Source organism: Epinephelus fuscoguttatus, linkage group LG12 (genome assembly GCF_011397635.1).
Source record: "Epinephelus fuscoguttatus linkage group LG12, E.fuscoguttatus.final_Chr_v1".
Lineage (NCBI taxonomy): Eukaryota > Metazoa > Chordata > Actinopteri > Perciformes > Serranidae > Epinephelus > Epinephelus fuscoguttatus.
In genome coordinates this window covers 21453047-21473956 of record NC_064763.1, presented here as the reverse complement: position 1 = coordinate 21473956, position 20910 = coordinate 21453047, and the positions used below count along the sequence as shown (strand labels likewise).

At 40.5% G+C, this 20910-nt stretch overlaps 1 protein-coding gene across 1 annotated transcript; it reads left to right on the top strand.

The window, feature by feature from the left end:
* The first annotated feature begins 883 nt into the window (after positions 1–883).
* tm7sf2 (transmembrane 7 superfamily member 2) lies at positions 884–18948 on the top strand. Its single transcript, XM_049592830.1, has 11 exons — positions 884–991; positions 3837–3919; positions 5326–5522; positions 6652–6706; positions 7212–7406; positions 9053–9156; positions 11338–11457; positions 11611–11779; positions 11873–11953; positions 12131–12253; positions 18178–18948. Exons 2-11 carry the CDS (start codon positions 3847–3849, stop codon positions 18336–18338), a joined length of 1278 nt encoding a protein of 425 aa, XP_049448787.1. The 5' UTR covers positions 884–991; positions 3837–3846; the 3' UTR covers positions 18339–18948.
* The last annotated feature ends 1962 nt before the right edge of the window (positions 18949–20910 follow it).

Sequence of the window (20910 nt, the reverse complement as noted above, 5' to 3'; positions counted from 1 at the left end):
CCAAGCTCCTCTGTACCTTTCCCAATTCTTGCACATCCCCACTCACACCCTCAGGTCTTCCTCTTCCATCCACCTCGCTGTCCCAGCAGCCTACCTGACCACCTGGGGGACTAGAGCCTTCAGCCGCTCTGCCCCCTGCCTCTGGAACTCCCTCCCACCGGACATTTGTAGCATCAACTCTCTGTCCACTTTCAAATCAGTCTGACTCACTATTTACACAGAATGTTATTGACTGTAAACCTGTTTTGATGAATATTTATTTGCTGTTATGTTATCATTATTTTATTATTCAGTTATTTATTTTATGTTACTTTATTCTTTATGTCTTTGACTTTTTTAATCTGCTGTTATCTTCTCTATCTTTGCCCGCAAGGTGACCTTAAGTGTCAGGAAAGGCGCCTTTGAATAAGAATCTATTATTATTTCTTCCAGCTTGCTCAGCTTGAGTTTGGGCCGATGCTGGGTCAGGTTACTGTGGCTGACTGGGATGGTAAATGGTGGTGTAACTAATCAGCGTTGAAATTTTTTATCAAGGGCTGTACAGTTATTCAACATAATGTCCTCAACAGCATTATTTCAGTATGTATATCTATGCAGTATTTCCTTGTATTGTGATCATAGGACCACTTCAGAAGTCTAAATTATATGTAAAAAATAAATAAATAACAATTTATTACGTATTATAATTGATTATAATTAGTTTAACTCCACAATATAACAGTTCATCAGTGTAATTCAGGTGTTTCACAACGTTTACCAGTCACTTCCGGACTGTAGCATGCACCGTCTGTCGCCACCTGATGCGCTCCTCTGATTGGCTCAACCTTCTTTTCCCCACCCTCTTCTGATGACCGCGGAGGCCTCTGATTGGCTAAGAGGCAGCTTCGTGCTCCCGAACGTGTCTCGGGGGCGTCTCCGCCTGCAGGCTGCTGCTGGATGGATGCATTAGAATATCACCACAGTCCCGTCTACAGCTCCGTGCTTAACACCGGTAAGACACTGAATTTACTGAGTTACAAGACAAACAGCACAATACTCCTTTTCGTACACTGTGTTTTTCTGTAAAGCCGCTGTTTCCGGTCATTTTAGTATCAGCAGGTGAAGGGACGACAACTAAACGGCCTTTTGTCTCATGGTTCATAATAGAAATGCAGCTAGAGGAACACCTGAACTTTGTCTCGGTGGTCTATGACAGCACTAACAGGCTATACAAAATAACAGCTGATTTAAATTATGTGACAGCATGCAAATAATTAATAATTATATATATATATTAAATAATAATTTAATATCAATATATGTAATAGTAGAATATTTAAATATATTTTTTGTTGACACTGAAAAATCACATTGTTCCTCTTTCACCCTGATTTATTTTCCTGCATCGTTGGTTTAGTTTAGTATATGTGCACATACATGTATAGAAAATACAGAAAAAAGAAATTAGAAGTTAAAACATTGTGCAGGAGAGGCTAGAAGCCAAAAATGGCTCATGAAGATACCTCCCATGTTAAATAACAACAATCATACCTAAAAAGAAAAAGATAAAAATGCTGATTTCATACTGAATCAGGGACGTGTTAAGAGTCTTTGCAAATTAGAGTCCTTTTGATGATGATTGTAGAGATGGAAGAAGGTTGTTCCAAAGAGATGGTCCTCTGTATTACAATGAATATTGATTAAGAGAAGTCAGACAATATGGAAGATAACGGTCCTTAGAGTGTCTTGTACAATATGAGTGAATGTCTGAGGAAAACTTTTAAAAGTTCTGAAAACACCAGGCAAGTCATGAGTGAGATGTACACATTTATACATTTATATATGATTCACATTTTTAGCAAAGCTAGTCACTTTAAAAAAAAAATTTTTGACTTAGAAAAATCTTACTGAGATAAGTCGTCCAGTTGTGATCAACTGTGTTCAAAATTTCCATGTGATTATGGCTCCTGTGAAGTGTCCTCCTGCTCAAATATGAGCGCTGTTTGATAAGCCTATGAGGGAATAACTGCCTCCACAGACTAGTGGTGGAAGACGCTACTTTTATTTTATTTTTTTTATCGTGTAATGATACTCCAAAATACATGTTAAGTCCTCTTTTCAACTGTCAAAGTATTACCAGTAAATGTACTTAAAGTATCAAAAGTAAAAGCGCCTGAAAGTGACAGAATCAGGAGTGTAGTTTAAGTACTTCTTCACACTGAAAGAAAGGAAAACATTTGGAGGTGTTGTTATTTACAGGTTTTATGCAGTGGTTTTACTGGTGCTGCCCATTGGGAATCAAACTGGGCTGTATGTGGCCCATGAACTAAAATGAGCTTGACACCTCTGTGTTAGGGCATGCCCTTCTTTACTCTTGTAACTCTTAGAATAGTACTTGAACTTTAATGTTGTTTTCTTTGCACTAATTATCAATGTGTCACAAGGTAGGCAGTATTTTAATAAAGCTGGTTGAGTGACATCTGTCTCACTGTCCTGATAAAACTTTCTGGATAGTACAGTTTGGTAACTTCATTTCCACCATAGCTTTGCACAGCTCCACATGGAGGAGGTCTAACTGGGCACAATGATTAAAAACACCTGTGGAAACCCTTTGTGGAAAAACAAACTCACACCAGTGATCTCTGATAATAAAACTTTTAAGCTTTGGCATGACAGAGGAATAAGATACCTCAAGTAATGTTACAGTAATAATATTTTCATGTCCTTTGAACAGCTAAACAACAACAAACACTCTTCTGTTATTTCCAACTTAGAGCCTTCATTAAAAAAAAGTCTGGGGGATCAAATGACCCTACCTGACCTGACAAAGGTGGAGGAACTGTTTCACAGTAACAAAGGTTCAAGGCAATTTATTTGCAGGATTTATGTTATAATGATTGAATGCCCAAAACATGATGTACACAGATTAAGAGAGAAATGTGAGTCTGACCTAGGTGTTACTTTAGATGATCATTTATGGTCTGGCTTATGTCAGAACAGTTTGATCGCCACTGTAAATGCCAGATTTGGAGATGTACCTAACCCCTCAAAATTGCATTGCAGAGGGCGCTATGCTGCACTGCACATGGCACTGCACGAAAGTTACACATTTTGGTATGATTTGTGTGACACACTCACTAAAATAATGGACACACCAATTTCATTAGATCCAGGACTTTTTTCTCCGGGGAAATGTTACAAATTTGAAATCAAAGCTTGAGGAAATGTATTGATATTGCTCTTGCTGTTTCCAGGAAGTATATTGCTTTAACCTGGAAGTCAGATTCCCCTATCTCTATTATCAATCAATCTGTATATCTATATGTGTATGCCTCTAGATAAGATAACCTATGTCCTGAAAAACAGATATGATGCCTTTTTAAAGATTTGGCATCCTTTCATTTACCTTTATCAACTGTTGACTCACTATAATCTCTGAACTGGCTCCATTGTAAGATAATTGTAACGTCCAGGTACAATGGTTGAGATACCTTAGTGACAAGAGAGTCTGAAAATAGATATTTTTTTGGCTGATTGTTTTTGTGAAATGTGTCTTTATATTGATTTTTTTTGGGTTTGTTTCTTTTGTTGGAAGGAATAGGTTGTGATGTTCATGCTAAATTGAGAAACTTAGAATTAAATATATATAAGGGGCTTTTAATCTGTAACAAAGCACCATAATGCATGTGTACATTGATTATATTTTTGGTATGTAAAGGATTTTTAGTTTTTCTTACAGGTAAAAGTTCAAAATTATCAGAGAGCTCTGCACTAATCTGCATTCCAGTCTAATTATTTGTTCCTCAGATGTCTTTTTTACGACAGAAATATGTCTACATTCCTATTATTTTTCACAGGAGAGCAATAATGAGGCCAAACAGTCAACTGCTCAAACACAGATCTCCACATGACACAGAGAGGGAGTTTGGAGGAACCCTGGGTGAGTCACAGCAGGCCTGACTACCTAACCAGGGCACCACCATGACACATCCACCTTCATTGTATTTCAGATGTTTTTACCTTTATATAACAGTTAACTCACATTATTGGTATATAGCAGTGTTTCCTATCACACATGCTGCAGCTGAGCAGAAAAGAAACAAAATATTTTCTTTGATTCTGTTCATGCACTCCTGTCATGTGTCACATGACAGGAGTGCACAGAGCGTTAGTTCACGATGTAAAGCTCAGCTCACATCCCAGCTACGTCAGCTGATTTCAAACAGCCCAATCAACTGATGGAGCAGCTGATTGATGGAAGGGAGTCAGCTGATAGATCACATGATTCCTTTCTATGCAACCAATTGGTGAATGTCATTCAGGGCGCCCTATTTAAACTGCTCTGGCCTGCCTACTGTTGCTGCTTCCTCTGCAAGCCGCTTTGCAACCCGCCTCCACCCCAGCTCTTCCTTTTCATGCTTTGTCTGACTTATTAATTTCATGTCTGTCATTGATGCTGCTCTGTTCTGTTCCCGGGGGGTCTTTGCTGCTGCTCTCCCTGCCTTAGGCTGTCCATGTAGGTGCATGGAAGGGCAGAGAGGTTTGCTCTCTCTGCGTCAGGCTTTCCTTGTTTGCACATGGAAGGGCAGCCAGGTGTGCTCTCTCAGCCTTAGGCTTTTCACAAAGGTGTGTGGAAAAGGCTTTCTGTGTAGGCCCGAGGAAGGGCAGAGGGGCCCCAGAACAGAGCCAAACCGCCAAACAAAATACTGCAAATGGAAATAATGTTTTCTTCATCTTAAGTGTTCCTGACTGAAGTAATTTTTGTGTCCAAACCACACATTAATCACAGCGTTGATGAAATGTAAAGTTTTAATGTATTTGCCACAAAATAACTTGTCAAACGTCACAAACTGTAGCTCTAATTAAGAATCACTACAACCGCCTAAGTAAGATTTTACATTGTAGACTTGACAGGAAATGAGAGAACAAATACACCACAGCTTGTGTGTGTGTGTGTGTGTGTGTGTGTGTGTGTGTGTGTGTGTGTGTGAGTGTGTGTGTGAGAGAGAGCACATTGGTGGTACTTCATCTCCTGCTGTTTGTTAAATTGAGCATCCCATCCGTTTTGCTCTCTGGTTGTCTTGAAGTAAAATCATGTCGTTTGTTGCACCCACACCAACAGCTAAACCAATTGTTTTGCTACTACATAGTTATTCAACGTGCTTAATTATTCACTGTTATCACACATCTGCTATATAATTCTGGCCGTGCATTAGATAGTCTCACTGTGCTCTGTTATTAAGTTTCCCCTGTGGTGCTGCTTCACTTTATCTTCATTGCTTCTGACTGCTGCTCAGTCATGTCACCCAGGTTGTCATCTCACTTTTGTCTGTAATCATCTCTCAGGTGCCATATGCATCCCTATCTTTCTCCCGTTGATGGTGCTGTTCCTGATCAGCGTGAGTCGATCCCCTGAGGCCAGTGTGCTCCAGTGGCCCCCTCAGCTCCCCTCCACTGACCAGCTGTGGGATCCTCTGGCTCTCGTGCTTCTGCTGGGCTGGATCGCTCTGCATGCCCTCCTCTATGTGATGCCATTAGGAAAGGTAGGCTACGTTCATCAGCCTAATTCAAAGGTTAAAAGAAGATGTCAACCCTCAAGAATGAACTGATTAGAATTTGGAGGTCAAAAATCAAGGTCACTGTGACCTCACAAAACATGTCTTTGGCCATAACTCAAGAGTTCTTACACTAATTATGACAATATTTTACATACATGTCTAATAAGATATAACGATGAAGTGATGATACACTTCACCATACACCATACACTGTTACGTTACTTTGCAATTTTGTTTCCATATGTTCATTTATAGTTTCTTTGCCTCCGTACTGGCAATAGCTGCGGCTGGAGGCATAGAAACTATAAAAGATACATTATGTTTTCGGGTTGTCCGTCTGTCTCATTCTCGTGAACACAACATCACAACAACTTGAGGAAATTTCTTCAAAGTGGCATAAAACATCCAGTTGGCCACAACGATGAACTGATTAGAACTTGGTGGACTTAGGTCAAAGGTCAATGTCACTGTGGCTTCACAGAACATTTTTTGGGCCAAAACTCCAGACCTCATACACTCATACATTTATACATGACAAATTTGCCTATAAATGTGTAACAGGATAAAACAATGAAGTGATGACCTTATATATCCAAAAGGTCAAAGGTGGACATCATAATGTTCTGTGAAAGCACTTTTCTGGCGATTACTCTGCGTCATATCTGAGGAAGAGAAGGGCAGACATTTTGATGATTGTATAGATCCTCTGTGCTGCTGGGTGGAGGATGTGTGTGAAGCATCAATGTTTGATGTAAACTGTAACTACAACTTGACGGGTCTGCGGGTAAACAACCACGTAGCGGTAATTCTAGTTCTGTGCTCTGTTAAAAGTGGTACGCAATTCATAGTGTTATTTGTGTGAAGAATATTTTTACTAATGCCAGTGATAATGTCAGCCATATTATCCAGCCTTAGCATGATGTTATATTATGTGCGTGATGCTGTATATACACGAATTGCACAGTTTTCATAAGGTGAATTTGACCCAAATATCCACGGCTAGTTATAGGATCAAGTTTTATCCCATAGAAAAAATCGTATATGCTTTAACTGAGCCTATGACTCAATATATGTTTCATGTGTTCAGATTTAAAGTGAATGTATTTCTTTGCAGGTGTCTGAAGGATTAGTGCTGAGGGATGGAACACGTCTCAAGTATCCCATAAACGGTATCTATATTACTGATCATTAAAACATGAGTGTTGCAACACATTATATGTTTTAGGATTTAATTTGCATGTGTTAAAGGCACAGTTTTTTAATCTTTTAGTCATATTATAAGTGTGATTTCTACAGTGTTGTTGACCAACGACTAGCTTTGTGTGTACGCTGAGTAACGGAGGATAATTGTGTTATGATAGCTGTAATATTTCACAGTTATGTTTGAGTTTTACACAAATGCTTTTTTTCCTCATTGAAATGCTGCAGTGTAGCACAATGCACCCATTGTGGTATTTTATTTTAAGGAGGATCTAAAAGTCATGTTTCTTTATGTATCTTTTAGTCTAACCTCCACGCTCTTTGGCTGATCTGACCTTGAGCTAAAGTTAACTTGAGTTACACAATCTGAACTTCCATCTCTTCCAACTTTCACTGTTTGTTTTTTTTAGCGTCAGTCTGCTTATCTCTTTCCCCTGGCTACAACATTTAGCTTTGTTTGTTTTTCTCCCTCAGGTTTTCATGGCCTGTGCATCAGTGGTGTGTTACTGATGTTGTTGCTGGGGCTCGGGGCTCCTCTGGGGTATCTGTTTGAGCTGCTGGTGCCTCTGGCAGTGTGTGCAATAGCAGTGTCATTCCTGTTCTCCGTCTACCTCTACATCCGCTCGTTTTGGGTTCCTTCTCATGCTCTCGCTTTGGGGGGCAACACAGGTGAGCGTGAAGGTTCATTAATAAAGGAAGAATCCACCTTAAAAAGCATTCTCTAAAACAGTCACTGGCAATGTACTGTGCATTTGTAAGCCTCTTTTATTGTGTGGTGGAAGATTTTTGGTATTCCTGTGGGTAATTATCTAACGGTGGGCCAAGCTCTTCATAAGCCTGCAGGCATCGAGTGAACATTGACCCTGCTACACCGGCTGCGCCGTGCTCTGCTGCATCTGAAGGCAGAAACCTGAGAGCATCCAGTATTGTGATTCAGCTCCTGCTTACCGATGATTACGTTCGTCCCAGTTTGTAAAAAAGACAAAATGCTGCAGCACAGCCTCACAGAGCTGTTAGCATGACTGCAGACTCTTCTTGTTTTTGCAAAATGAAACAAAACAGAAAACACAGCAGCTTCGGTTGACCTCAGTGACTCTTATTCTCACTACAGAAGCTCTCAGTCGACCATTACTGTTCCTGCTGTCTACTTACGAACATGTATAAACAGCCTGAAGTGACCAAAGGCAACAAATTCATGCTCATTTTTTGGGTGTTGTTAAAAGGCATTCTGGGAATAGAAAATGGTTGAAAATAACTGAAAGAAAGCCGAGACGGGCAGGTGCAATGTGTCTACAAACAAAAGAGCTAGTAATTGGTGCAGTGGATTGAACGCCAGAAATCAACATAGGCCTTTTTTCACAACAGATATTTTACCTGGACCTTTGAATTCACATCTAAATGAAATTATTGATTACAGTTCTGCCTTTCCTACATTAATTTGAAAGTGGATCTATTAAGTTTATAGGCTTAAACTAGCCTGACACTGCCAGAACAAATTGCAAAATTCAGTTAGTGTGGAACCTTTTAATTAATTTGCAATTTCCAAGGGGCCTTATTAGGCGCTACATCAGTGTGATGCAGCTAGTGACCAGGTCTGCCTGGTATAGATAGTGATCACAGCACAGTAGTAACAGCCAGTGTTATTTGTTAAAGGTGTTAAAGGTGTTAAAGGTCCAGTATGTAAGATTTAGGGGGATTTAGTGGCATCTAGTGGGGAAGATTGAAGATTGCAACCAGCTGAAACTTCTCCTGGTTAGGATTCCTGTAGTGTTTATTGTTCAGGAGGTTTTTACCAGGAGCTGTATTATCTACAGAGGTCTCTTCCTCTCTAAAACAAATGCACCTGGTGTTTTAACCGGTAAAAACACTAAATAAAGCAGTTTTATGTCACAAATCAGTGTTTCTCTTAGGCTGTTTGGCATGTCACAGATAGGCCGCTAGCCCAGCACCTGCTAACGTGTGCTCACCCTTTTCTCTGATAACTTAAGATCCAGACGTTCAGGAGATCTTTAGCGGGAGTGGAATTATCCGCAGAGGTCTCTTCCTCTCCAAAACAAATGCACCCGATAATTCAAACCAGTAAATAGACTGATTAAAGCAGTTTCACGTTAAAATAATCAGAGTTTTTTCAACGTCCTTATCACAGAGGGGCTGCGAAGTCTGCGATGACAGACTTATATCACCCCTAAACATGATATTAATTTGCTTTGCACTTTTTACTGACTGTATATACCTACAAAAAAACTGAAAGCATAGTATGTGTCAAATCCTGCTGTAGATTTTTTTGAATGCATTCCTCTCTCTGTCCTGTCCAGGAAATCCTCTCTATGACTTCTTCATCGGACGGGAGCTAAACCCCCGGATTGGGAACTTTGACCTGAAATATTTCTGTGAGCTCAGACCGGGTCTGATTGGCTGGGTGAGTTAACCTGCAGGAGTGAACCACCAGTTCCCCATGTTTGAAAGTTTTAATTCCAGACACTGAATGTGGGCAGCTGTGGCTCAGATGTAGAGCGGGTTGTCCACCAATTGGAAGATCAGTGGTTTGATTCCTTGCTCTTCCAGTCTGCGTGTCGAAGCATCCTTGAGCAAGATACTGAACCCCGAATTGCTCCCGATGATGCTTACATGGGTGCATGAGTGTGTTAAAAAACTGAGTAGGAGATGGCACCTTGTATGGTAGCCTCGGCCACCTGTGTGTGAATGTGTGTGTGATTGGGTGAATCTGACTGTAGTGTAAAAAGTGAGTGGTCGGATGACTAGAAAGGCGCTATAGGTACATTTACCATGATGAAACTGGCTCTTACAAAAGTTTTAAGTTGCTATACACTAATTTGAGGTCAGAAATTGTGAAACTGCCTCTGCCTCCAAGTGTGAAGAGAGCTTTATATTACATTTTGCTTCACAGAATCTTCCTCCATTTTATATTTTACTTTGAAAAAACATATTGCTGTCATGTTCTCATGCAAAGAGGAAGTAATGCAGTAAAACAGACTTAAATTAAAAAAAAGACCTAAAAAGGAAAGAAAACAACAAATATCTCATAATTAAACTATTAAAACACAAAGCTAGTGTATCTAAATCTGTTGTGACTTGTGGAGGGTAGGTACTGTTGAAACCTTTGTGATCTCTCACTATATTTACAAGTCTGAATAATTTAAGAGACATACTTTTAATAAACATTAATTAACGCAGATGGTGAGCTTCATCAGAGAGCCCAACAGGACCAACAGGTGGCGATGTTGCACTCCCTCGATCCTCCATAATAATTTGCATCCTGAGAGTTTGACACAGTCAGAGTGAGAAACTTTTCTCCCTGATGACCTGACACAGTGAGACGTTTGTTGGAGGGCAGGCATCATTATCCGTGTCTGAGTCATCACGCCAAGTGACACAAAATAAAGAAACTCCAGTGAGAATTTCAAATAAGATTGCTAAAATTACAACAAGGTCCCCTTTATCTTCACTAGTGACAAAAAGCAACACAGAGACGGTGAAAGGATGGAGTCATACTGGAAAAATGTGGATGTAATGAGTCCTTTATTTACGTTGATTCCTCCGTATTTACAGTACAAACAGTAAAACCTTTGCACATCTGAATGTTCTGACGCCAGGTGCGTAGGAGAGGACAGAAAAAGCTCCCACCAACTGGCTACAGACAGTGTGTGGGAGATTTGTGCTTCCTGTTGAATGTTTAAACTCTGTTCTTTTAACTTTAACGTCTTGCAGTTGCTGATAATGGCATTTTAGGGGTGAAGTCTCCGAAATGATTCATTGTTATTATTATATGCACAACAGTTACAGAGGAGCAGGCAGTGACTATGAAAATCTTGGATCTTTGGGTCCCTGTATTAATACCCATTAAGATAAAAAAAAAAAAAATTATGCAAGTAAAAGCAAAATGAAAATGTTTTATGTAGTCGTCACACACACTCAGTGACCACTTTATTAGGTACACCTGCACAAACTGTACAATTCCTCCCCCTTCTGTGGGGAGGATAGCAGTCAGTATCTTGTGTCATAATTTCACATCATGTGCAACATTATTCTTCAATATCATGTTCACCAGTCAATGTAGTGCAATGTCATTGTCTCAGTCATGTGCAGCACTACATCTCATTGTTATATAATAATCAATATATCATAGATTATCAGGAGCAGTTGGTTTTTTCACCATTTTAGTTTTTTCCCCACCATTTTTAGTTACTCTTTTACCTATCGTACCTCCTTTGCTCCTTGAAAACACTTATATCTTATATATTTGTATATTTTGCCAGATATCTAATACTCTATTGTTCTAGAACTGGGCCCAGTGAGTGACCCTGACCCAGGGAACCCACTTTAATATAGCAAAACAGAAATATATGAAGTGGAAAGACAGTATAATAGACAAACAAAGTGCAGCACAGTATAGTATGAGGTATAAGATATAAGGTGCAATGTAACAGTTGTAATAATTATGATATAATGTAATCTAGTGTAATATAGAACCTCATAGTGACTTTTTTAGTTCATCTAACAATTCTTGGGCAGTGCAGGTGAAACATGCCGCCTAATTGATGATTTTCATCAGTATTCATATCACCTGCTTTCCCCTCAGGTGGTCATAAACCTCGGCATGCTGATGAAGGAGGTGGAGCTCCGAGGCTCCCCCTCACTCGCCATGATTCTGGTCAACTGTTTCCAGCTGCTGTATGTGGCAGATGCTCTGTGGAATGAGGTGAGGGGGGTCAACAGAGTCAGTCGAGTACTGTAGATCCTAATGTCGTACGTGAACTCTCATCCTAGTCCTGCAGACGTTTAAAAGGTGGCACACCAGAAGGCGACCTCAGAGGTTTTCACCCTCACTTCCTGTGCTGTTGTGTTATAACAGGAAGCTGTTCTGACAACCATGGACATTGTGCATGATGGTTTCGGCTTCATGCTGGTCTTCGGGGACCTGGCCTGGGTCCCCTTCACATACGGCCTGCAGGCTGCCTTCCTGGTTGTACACCCACAGACCTTAAGTTCACTCGGAGCAGCAGCTATAATAGCACTGAATGGTAATAACATGTGAGCTCTTCTTCATCAGGCTGTAACATGCTGCGTGTCACGCTTAAAGATGGCAATGTTATCTTTTCTCTCTTTGCCGTCAGGTGTTGGATATTATATTTTCAGGAAATCAAACTCACAGAAGAACCAGTTCAGACGAGACCCGACACATCCAAGTGTTGCAAGTCAGTCGTTTACTTTTAAAGTATTCTCTAAGTTAAGACAAATATTCTCACTTCACACCTATATTCTCTAATTATATATCTAAACTCATTCTGTGTATGTCAGAATGGAGTGGATGTTGATCTCTGAAGTGACCTGCACTTATTATACTCAGAAGTATCTACATTTTCCCTTTGCAGGACTGGAGACTATCGCCACAGCAACAGGGAAACGGCTGCTGGTGTCTGGCTGGTGGGGTCTCGTTCGTCATCCCAATTACCTTGGTGACCTCCTCATGGCCCTGGCGTGGTCCCTGCCATGTGGTAAGACAGCTTAAAAGCCTCCGCGCGGCTCGTTTTGCATGCAGGTCACACTGATGACACGCAATCACTTCAAGTGAGAGTCTTTGTTAGAAATTGTGGACGAGGTTATAGATAACGGCTGAGTATTAATTGTTTCCAAAAACATAATTATTGTTAGAAAAATAAGATGTGTTGGTGTTTATGACAGATCTAAAACACAATTTAAAAAAAAGTGTACTTGCACCTCTGTGTGGATCCTTCTCTCACTCTCCATCTGTACAGTGGGTGGACAAAAAAACAGAAACAAACACGGAGATGGCTAAAACGGAGAAGGGTAGCAGTACTAGTTGTACTAACGATTCTTAAAGTGCAGACAGTGCTAACAATGGCAACACTCATGCAGAGCTAACAGTGTTAACCGGGGGTGATCCAGAGGGTGGGTGTTACACTTTCACGGTGACGCTATCCCTCGACTGTGGGTCGGGTCCATAGACTGTATAGAATAATGAACGTAGCCACCATGATGCTACCCATTGGTTTGTAGACTCCCACTTTGAAGCTTTGAGGTTGGTATTTTGGCAGATGCCATCTTGGTTTTTTGGAGCCAGAAGTTACCATATTTGGACGAGGGGGTGGAGCTGACTCAAGCCTCTTTGACACTGTCGCTTCAAGGCAGGAATTTCTCGGTGTTATGCTACCTTGCCGTTCTGGTATAAGGTATAAGGTATAATCGTGGAATGGGGGGACAGAGCTGTCTCACCTTAAAGCCAGCATCAGAGGTAGTAACAGCACCAAAACGGTGTTGGTATAAATGGGACAGCTGGCAGGACAGGATCATGGACGGTATGGGAGTGACCTTTTGACAATGTGTTATGTTGGGAGGCACTGCGGGAGATTTAAAAAGCAGCTGATAGCTGTTAGTGGCTAACTCAAAGAAAAAAACAGCAGCCCAATATGTCAACAAATTGGAAAAACAATGAAATTCAAGAGCTCCTTACCCTCGGACTAGAGGACAAGATTAACTGCTATATAACAGGGACTGTAAATGATTGTTATTGCCATGTTAAGCCATTGTTATTGTTTAGAAAGTACTGTTGACTTGTGTTATATGTCCCACTAGAGGCCACTGCTGTTGTGTTACACGCCCGCCACGCCTCTTTTGATTCCCTGATGCCAGCATACTGTCTAAAATTACACACAAGAACGGAAGGATGCCACCATTTTTTGGTCCTGTGTCAAAAATGCAAAGGCGGCACAGCTCAACTCAAATTTATTTATAAAGCACATTTAAAAACAACTCACGTTGACCAAAGTGCTGTACAAAAGGAATAAGACGCTTAACACACATACATTAGAGGTAACATAACTGTCAGATACACCGCACATCCATTTAGAGACGCAACACACACAAGCACACATCAGAGAAAGCCACATCAGTGGGGCTCAAACGCTAATGAATAAAAATAGGTTTTGGGTAAAGAAGGAACCTTGTACGACCCTATAGCGCCATCTCTGTGTTAAAAGGGCTTCAGACTGAAGAGCCTGGCAGACAGCCTGTCACTTAAGCAGCACCACCCTTAGATATGCGTAACTTTAAGCCTTAATAACATTTATCCACCACAGCGAAGAACAGGGAAGCTCAGATTACGACACACACAGAAGGAGCTGGAGTTCATTCTCTGCTCAGGACACTATCACTCCACCATATCTGTACACAGCAAATAGTGGTTTGCTGCTATTAATGTTCAGCATCTCATGAGTACATTTTCAGAGAATTTGTCTCTTTGTCGCTTTTGGTTGCTCTTTACTAATACAGCTTTCCTAATGCCATATCGTAAGGGCTGAATGTCTTAAGTAATACTTGTGTTGACACAACGCCCAATATACTGAAAACAACGTATTCTACTTTGTGTACAAACCCTTTTTTACTTAGAAAAATCTCAAATGGTACATGTTGTGCAGATGTTCAAAAACGTTTGAATTAAACCTGCAATAATTGATTGTTTTAAGCGACTTGGGGGAGGCAAAAATTGAAGTTGCTAATGTAAGTTTGGAGGAGTGATATATATAAAATGTAAGTTGCCGCTATTGTTGTCGATGTTCAGTTGTCCTTCGTTCTTTGTCGTACATTAAAGTGGACCCAGTTCCATAGAGAAGCTGTCCTCGTGCTCTTACTTCTCCCACAGCCCTTTGATAGTTAATTCAGTAGCTAGTACGTTTATAGGTAAGACTTGAGCGAGAAACCTGCCTTACACTAGCAAACAGTTGCTCACTTTTCACATCCAGAACAGAAACTTTCATTCGGAGTCACGTTTGCGGGCACCTGATGAATTTGAGTGAAATATTCACTCTCCTTTTATCTCCGTTTTAGTCTCCACCAACTGGAGATGACAGGTGGTCGTATTGTAAATGAACTGCTGCATCAACTTAAGGGAAGTTTTTTTAGTAGTAAATCTTCCATGATGGTCTTTCATTATGGCAGATAAGTTTATGTGGCATTTCAGTGCTGTTGTTTGTTAGTTGTAGTAGTGCAGTATTTCTTAAAAACCTCTGTCCATCAAACTTACCACCCCAGATGTGAAATGCTCCACTGTGTTCACCAGCTGGTCTCTAACTGTGTCTGTGTGGTGTTTGTGCAGCGGGGTTTTAGAGCTTTCCGACTGAGAACAGCACCATTAGAGCAGCGATTAGAGCACTGAGACTGAACCGAAACGATAAGGTCGCAGACTGGAAAATCAAAAGCTCACGTAGAGCTGATGGGAACTGCACAGTTACATCATACTGATCTGTGGGTTCATTCCTTCCACATACGTGTAATCTTGTGTTCCATTGTTGCTGGGAAAAATACATTTTATGGCCCCTTTAAAGCTGCAACAGGAAGTTTTTGACTGGTTTTGAAACAGTCTCAATTTAATACTGATGCCTCTGTATAAGCTATATAAGCAAACCAGGCCGTCAGCAAGAAGAGTCTTATGTAAACAAGTTAAAGATATAATATGTAACATTTCCACATTAAGATGTTGAAAAACAACTACACCAATGTGATATATTTCATTAAGTGTATATGACATTATTCCAAACATTTTCAACATTGTTTAAACCCAGAGAATCGCCTGTCAGTGGCATCATATCATCCTCTTTTGAGCATCAGGGTTGTGGTTGTGTGCCAGAAGCTGTCATAAATTCACTTTTTATCCAGTTTTCAGCCACATTATAATGATACACTTTTTAGATCTTGGTCATTTTAAACTATATGTTCTAAGCAGATGAAGGATTTTAGTCATTGAACATCTGGATCCTAAGTTAGGGAAACACTGATCGACATTTTTCCACCATTTTCAGACATTTTATAGACCAAATAACTAATTAATTAATGAAGAAAATAACCGACAGATTAATCATCATTTATAATCGTCAGTTGCAGCCGTAGTTTGGATATCAGCAGGCTGAGGTATATTCATTCATCTCTTCCTCGTCCTCCTCCTGGTCTAACGACGAGGGAGGTGTGTGTGGAGCCAACAGCCTACTCAGGAACGGACTCCGCTGTAGCTTCACATCGGGCTAAACTCTATGCCCACCCCTTTGTCATGGTCTAATCAAATGAGAAGGATTTGAATTCAATTCAATTTTTCAATTCAGTTTTACTTATAAAGCCTAATATCACAAATCACAATCTGCCTCAAAGGGCTTTACAGCATACGATCCCTCTGTCTTTGGACCCTCATGGCAGATTGGGAAGATATGAGATATGTGACAATAATAACCATATGTGTGTCCTAATAATAGTAGAAGTACGACTAGTAATGTAGTAGTAGTAGGCATCAGGCAGGACCACAGCACCAGCGCAACCACGACCCACAATCAAGGCGCACAACAATCCGAGGGAACCTTTAGCCCCGTTTCCACCGAGCAGTATGGTACAGTTTAGTTCGGTACACTTTTTTTCCAGTTTCCACTGTGGAAAGTTGTGGATGGTACCAATGAAACCGTTCTGTACAGTCCCCATTTTTGGTCCCCCCACTGTTGGGGTACCTAGCACACAGATCTGGTACTAAAAGGTGGAGCTGTGAACACTGCAGTCCGTTGATTGGTCAATAGCAGACAGTCACTCTGCTCAGGGCTGAGTTGTGGCTGGGTTTGATGCTCATGTAACCACTGTTCATACTGTGGAGAGTTTTATTAGTAAACTGTAAATATGCAATGAGAGGATGTTTTGCTGCCTCTCACAGCAGCTGGAGTCGACAATTTAATTGACTGGGCCGACTGCCGGCAACTTTTAAGGTTGAACGTTAACTTGTCATGCTACTCAATGCATGAGTTGATGACGTGACTCAATCAACACACCTTAAATATTCCATATGACAATTTTGACCATTACACTTTTAGTAATGAGTGGATCTTAAGGCGTGTATGTATATTAATTTCAGCCGTGTTATGTGAACTGCAGCGTTGCATAGAGTCGGGCTACAGCAAAACTAAACCCCTGAGCTTGCCTAAGAAGGACAAAATGCACAAACCTGCTATTTTTAAATATCCTATGGAGAGAGACTCTCACTGCAGCTTGTTCTATTTTTGTTCTGAAAATGTCGGCGTGCAGCCTCGTTCTGTGGACGATAAACGAGGTCCAGACTTCTGTCTATGTCGCCGATTATGAGGAAACACAGTGAGTGCTAGAAAGGACAGTGAGTGACAACATCCCCAGCGACCGCATAAAAGAGTACTGTTTGCAGTGGAAACACTAGGGTCTAGGTACCATATCTGAAGGGTTACTGTTGGTTCCAAAGGTACCATACTGAAAGTGTTTGGTGGAAACTGGGCTTTTGAGATGAGAGAGCACAGAGGCTTCGGGGGAGAAGCCGAGTTAGTAATATGCAGAATAGGACATGAAAATGTGCAAATGAAGACAGCGAGACAAGGAGAGAAGGAGAGAAGGGGCTTGGTGTATCATAGGAGGTGCCCCCGGCAGAACTAGGGGCTGGTCTAAGGCAAGCTTGAGCCAGCCCTAACTGAAAGCTTTATCAAAGAATAGTCTGAAGTCTGCTCTTAACGGTGACAGAGACGGTGTCTGCCTCTTGTAACAGGACATCACTCAAATATTTTGTTTTACTGGAAAATGTGTCACAGTTCAGAAGCTAATGGTGCTCTAGTTTCCAGTTCACTGGAACTTTAAATCCGGAACTACGTTACTAAACCAGGCAAACTGAATGACACATCTGACTCTCAGTAACTGACAGTTTCCGATACTCTTTGTTAGGAAGACATTTCGGTAGCGACCAGAAAAGTCTATTAGATAATTACAATGTTTTTGCGACTGATGCAGAAGCAATAAAGGCAGCAACAATGTGTCCTCTTTGTTCCTCTGTAAGCTGCCTTATGTTCCCTTGAAATCCCTCTTCCTGAAATGGTGGCTGTCAGACTTTTTGTCGCAGCTGACACATTCTGCTCATTGGTATTCAAACTTTGCGTGACTCACTTGTGTAGCTGCCTTTGTAATTGAGATGTACTGTGGTTTCAGCCCCTTAATTGCTGCTGTAAAAGTCACAAATGCACTCCAAAAAGAAAAATCATGACAGCATATTCCAAACGTTTGAAAGCTGCACTGACAAAGAGGAACAGCAGTCACATCAAGACCCTGGCTGAAAGACAAAAAGGTATTTTCTGAAAAACACTTTGAACATTATAAGCTTAATCAAACTGGTATTCACAGCAGGGCTCTTGTATAATACAGAAAAGAAAATGTACAGCTCGCTGCGGGGGAGGCTTGATTACAGCTTGTTCGATGTCACTCACATCCTGATCAATAGTAAGATGAAGGTGTCAGTTTTTCTCTGTTGTGATGATCGTTTCGAGTTCATCATTTCATGTGTGAATCAAACATTTTATAGTTTTCTTTTCTGTTGTGTTTCCTCCTGCTGACAGTCTGTGTACGGTTTCCTTCTCTCTAGGATTCTCTCACCTCCTGCCTTACTTCTATGTCATATATTTCACCGTCTTGCTGATTCATCGAGAGGACCGAGATGAGAGACAGTGTCGGGCCAAATACGGACTGGCGTGGGACACCTACTGCCGACGTGTCCCCTACAGGATCTTCCCCTATATATACTGAGCAAGAAAGCAGATGGGTGGAACGGGACCAACACTGTCTCACCAGATCCTCTTCATGTCCACACAAACTTGGCAATAAAGAAAAAATGTAAATCCATTTCCACTCACACAGATTACAAATATTACCCGGTGCTGCTGCTATGGGGATTCTGCAGGGACCTCACAATTTTAATCAGCCTTGATTCGTTAGGCTGCTGTTCAATTACAAGATGATTTTCAATGGATCGCTGTTTCTGATTCATTGCATTTTGACTTTAAAACCTCACAGGAGTCTGATAGAGGATACACACTTCTCTAAAGCATTCCAGCACAAAAGGCTATAAAGCTGCAGTATATCTGAAAACAGTGTCGGCCTTGTGGTTCTTTTCTCATAAAAACGACACAAGTTGTTGTAAAAATTAGAAGCAAAAACATTTTATTTCAATGAGGAGATATTATCCTAGAGAAATAACAATTACAATGCATTTCTGTATAAACACCAGTGCCTCTTTTTTGATGAAAAGACTGGGCCACAGCATTTTTACCATGCTTGTTTTTTTTACAATGTCTTCTTTTTTTAAGTGTGGTGTTGTCTGTGAAATACATCTGAAATAAAACAATATAAAACAGCACTTGATCTTAATTGCATTTATTAGACATAGCTATTAGCTATTTGAATCTCTTTAAGCATTCTGGGAAAACAGCCTAGTTGCTAGGAGAAAATGTTGGCATTGTGTGTTTCTGCAAACTCTGAATACATTTACATTTGCATGTTTTTTTTACGTGTCACATCATGACTCTACAATTAATTGTAGTGACGTTATATATGAGCTGACTTTGTCATCGGGAGGTCACCTTTATGAGATGACTGCCAAGCTGCAAAGCCTTGTAGGAGACCAACAAACAGCAAAACCAGTTGTGTTTTTTGTGAGTCATTGCTGTTTTTCCAGCGGGGATTCAGGCACAAAAATGGTCGTTTTTTACAGAGAGATCGCAGCACTCCTCTTCAGGATAGTGGCACAAATAGTGGTTGTTTTTTAGAGAGACATTGCGCATTTCTTGCTGGGGTAGTGGCATGAAAAGCGGTTGTTTGTTACAAAGACATTGCTGCATTTCCAGCTGGGATAATGGCATGAAAAGCAGTTGTTTTATACCATAACATTGCTGCATTCCCCTTCAGGATAGTGGCACAAAAAGGGTGTTTTTTTGCATTTCTTACTGGGGTAGTGGCATGAAAAGTGATTATTTTTTACCAAGACATTGCTATGTTTCATGTTTTGATAGTGACACACAACGGTTGTATTTTACCGAGACATCACTGCATTCTTCTTCAGGAAAGTGGCACCAAGAGTGGTTGTTTTTTTTTCACCGAGATATTGCTGCATTTCTTGCTGGGATAGTTGCACAAACACGGTTATATTTATCGAGATATTACTACTTTTCCAGCAGGGATTGTGCTCCAAAAGTGGTCCTTTTAAGCCAAAACATGATCTTTTCCTAACCATAAGCAAGTGGTTTTGGGGCCTAAACCAAACTACAGGTTACCACAGTGTTGCTGAAACATAAAGCAACCATTACATAATAACATACAAACGTAATCCATGGTTTGCAGAAATGTACAATGCCAGCATTTCTTCTGGTGATTAGAAAACACAATAATGTGTTCATATGACCTCAGTGTACAGAAAAATGCATTATTCCTTTGTATGAAGATTTAAATCTACGCCTTTGCAAGCCTGTGAAAATGGCAGCTAATAGCTGTGTCATTTTTTAATAACCTTCTCCAACCTGTCATCATCATCCTGTTTAAATGGATTCTCTTACAGCAGTCGTGCCTTAATAGCAGATGTCCACCTTTTTTTCTCTGTCAGGCTTCAGCTTTGAATACGCTCTGTTCCAAATGACTCTGAAGGAACAATAAGTGTAAGAGGTGCATTAGTACAAGTAGATGCAGTCACAAGCTCCTGAATAATACCCTCAGTTATCATTAAAGCAGTGCTTCTTCTTGAAGCTCTGAATCAAAGCAGGTTGATTCACTGTGGAGGTAACGAGGCCAGTGCGTCACCTTGAGGAAAGTTTTTGGAATAGGTGCTTACTAAGTAGTAGATCTTATTTGCATGTACACTGCGAATGATATTCTCTCACGTTGCTGTGAGGCATGTGCATACAGATGACAGAGCTCTGTGCTGATGTATGCACACCTTCATTTTTCACCTTTTGCAGCACAGCTTGCCCCTGGCCTTGCCCACACAGCACTCAAGCTATTTTCTGTTGTTTGTCATACGCTAAGTGCTAATTAGGTATGTGCTGGGATAATGTCGGGTAGTCTGGAGGCTCGATTCATGCTGAATAAATACATAATATTATTAGGTTTTATGTACACTGTATATGTATACTCTGCTTTAGTACCTCTAAGATTCTGTTAAAGAGGTGCATGATTCAATGTGATATTATTGTTATTATAATATGAGATTAGTTATTTGAATGTTCATTTGTTTTATACTAAAACTTTAAATTACGTGGTCGTATGTGGCACCTGGCAGATCATAATGACAAACCACTTCAAGATTTAATTTTCATAGCTTTTATATACT

Bases quoted from the DNA above. Each gene is read 5' to 3' on its own strand.
- tm7sf2 (XM_049592830.1), top strand. From the start codon at position 3,847: ATGAGGCCAAACAGTCAACTGCTCAAACACAGATCTCCACATGACACA. The intron at 11,780-11,872 runs GTAATAACATGT...CTTTGCCGTCAG, and splicing joins AGCTATAATAGCACTGAATG to GTGTTGGATATTATATTTTC. The intron at 11,954-12,130 runs GTCAGTCGTTTA...TTCCCTTTGCAG, and splicing joins GACACATCCAAGTGTTGCAA to GACTGGAGACTATCGCCACA.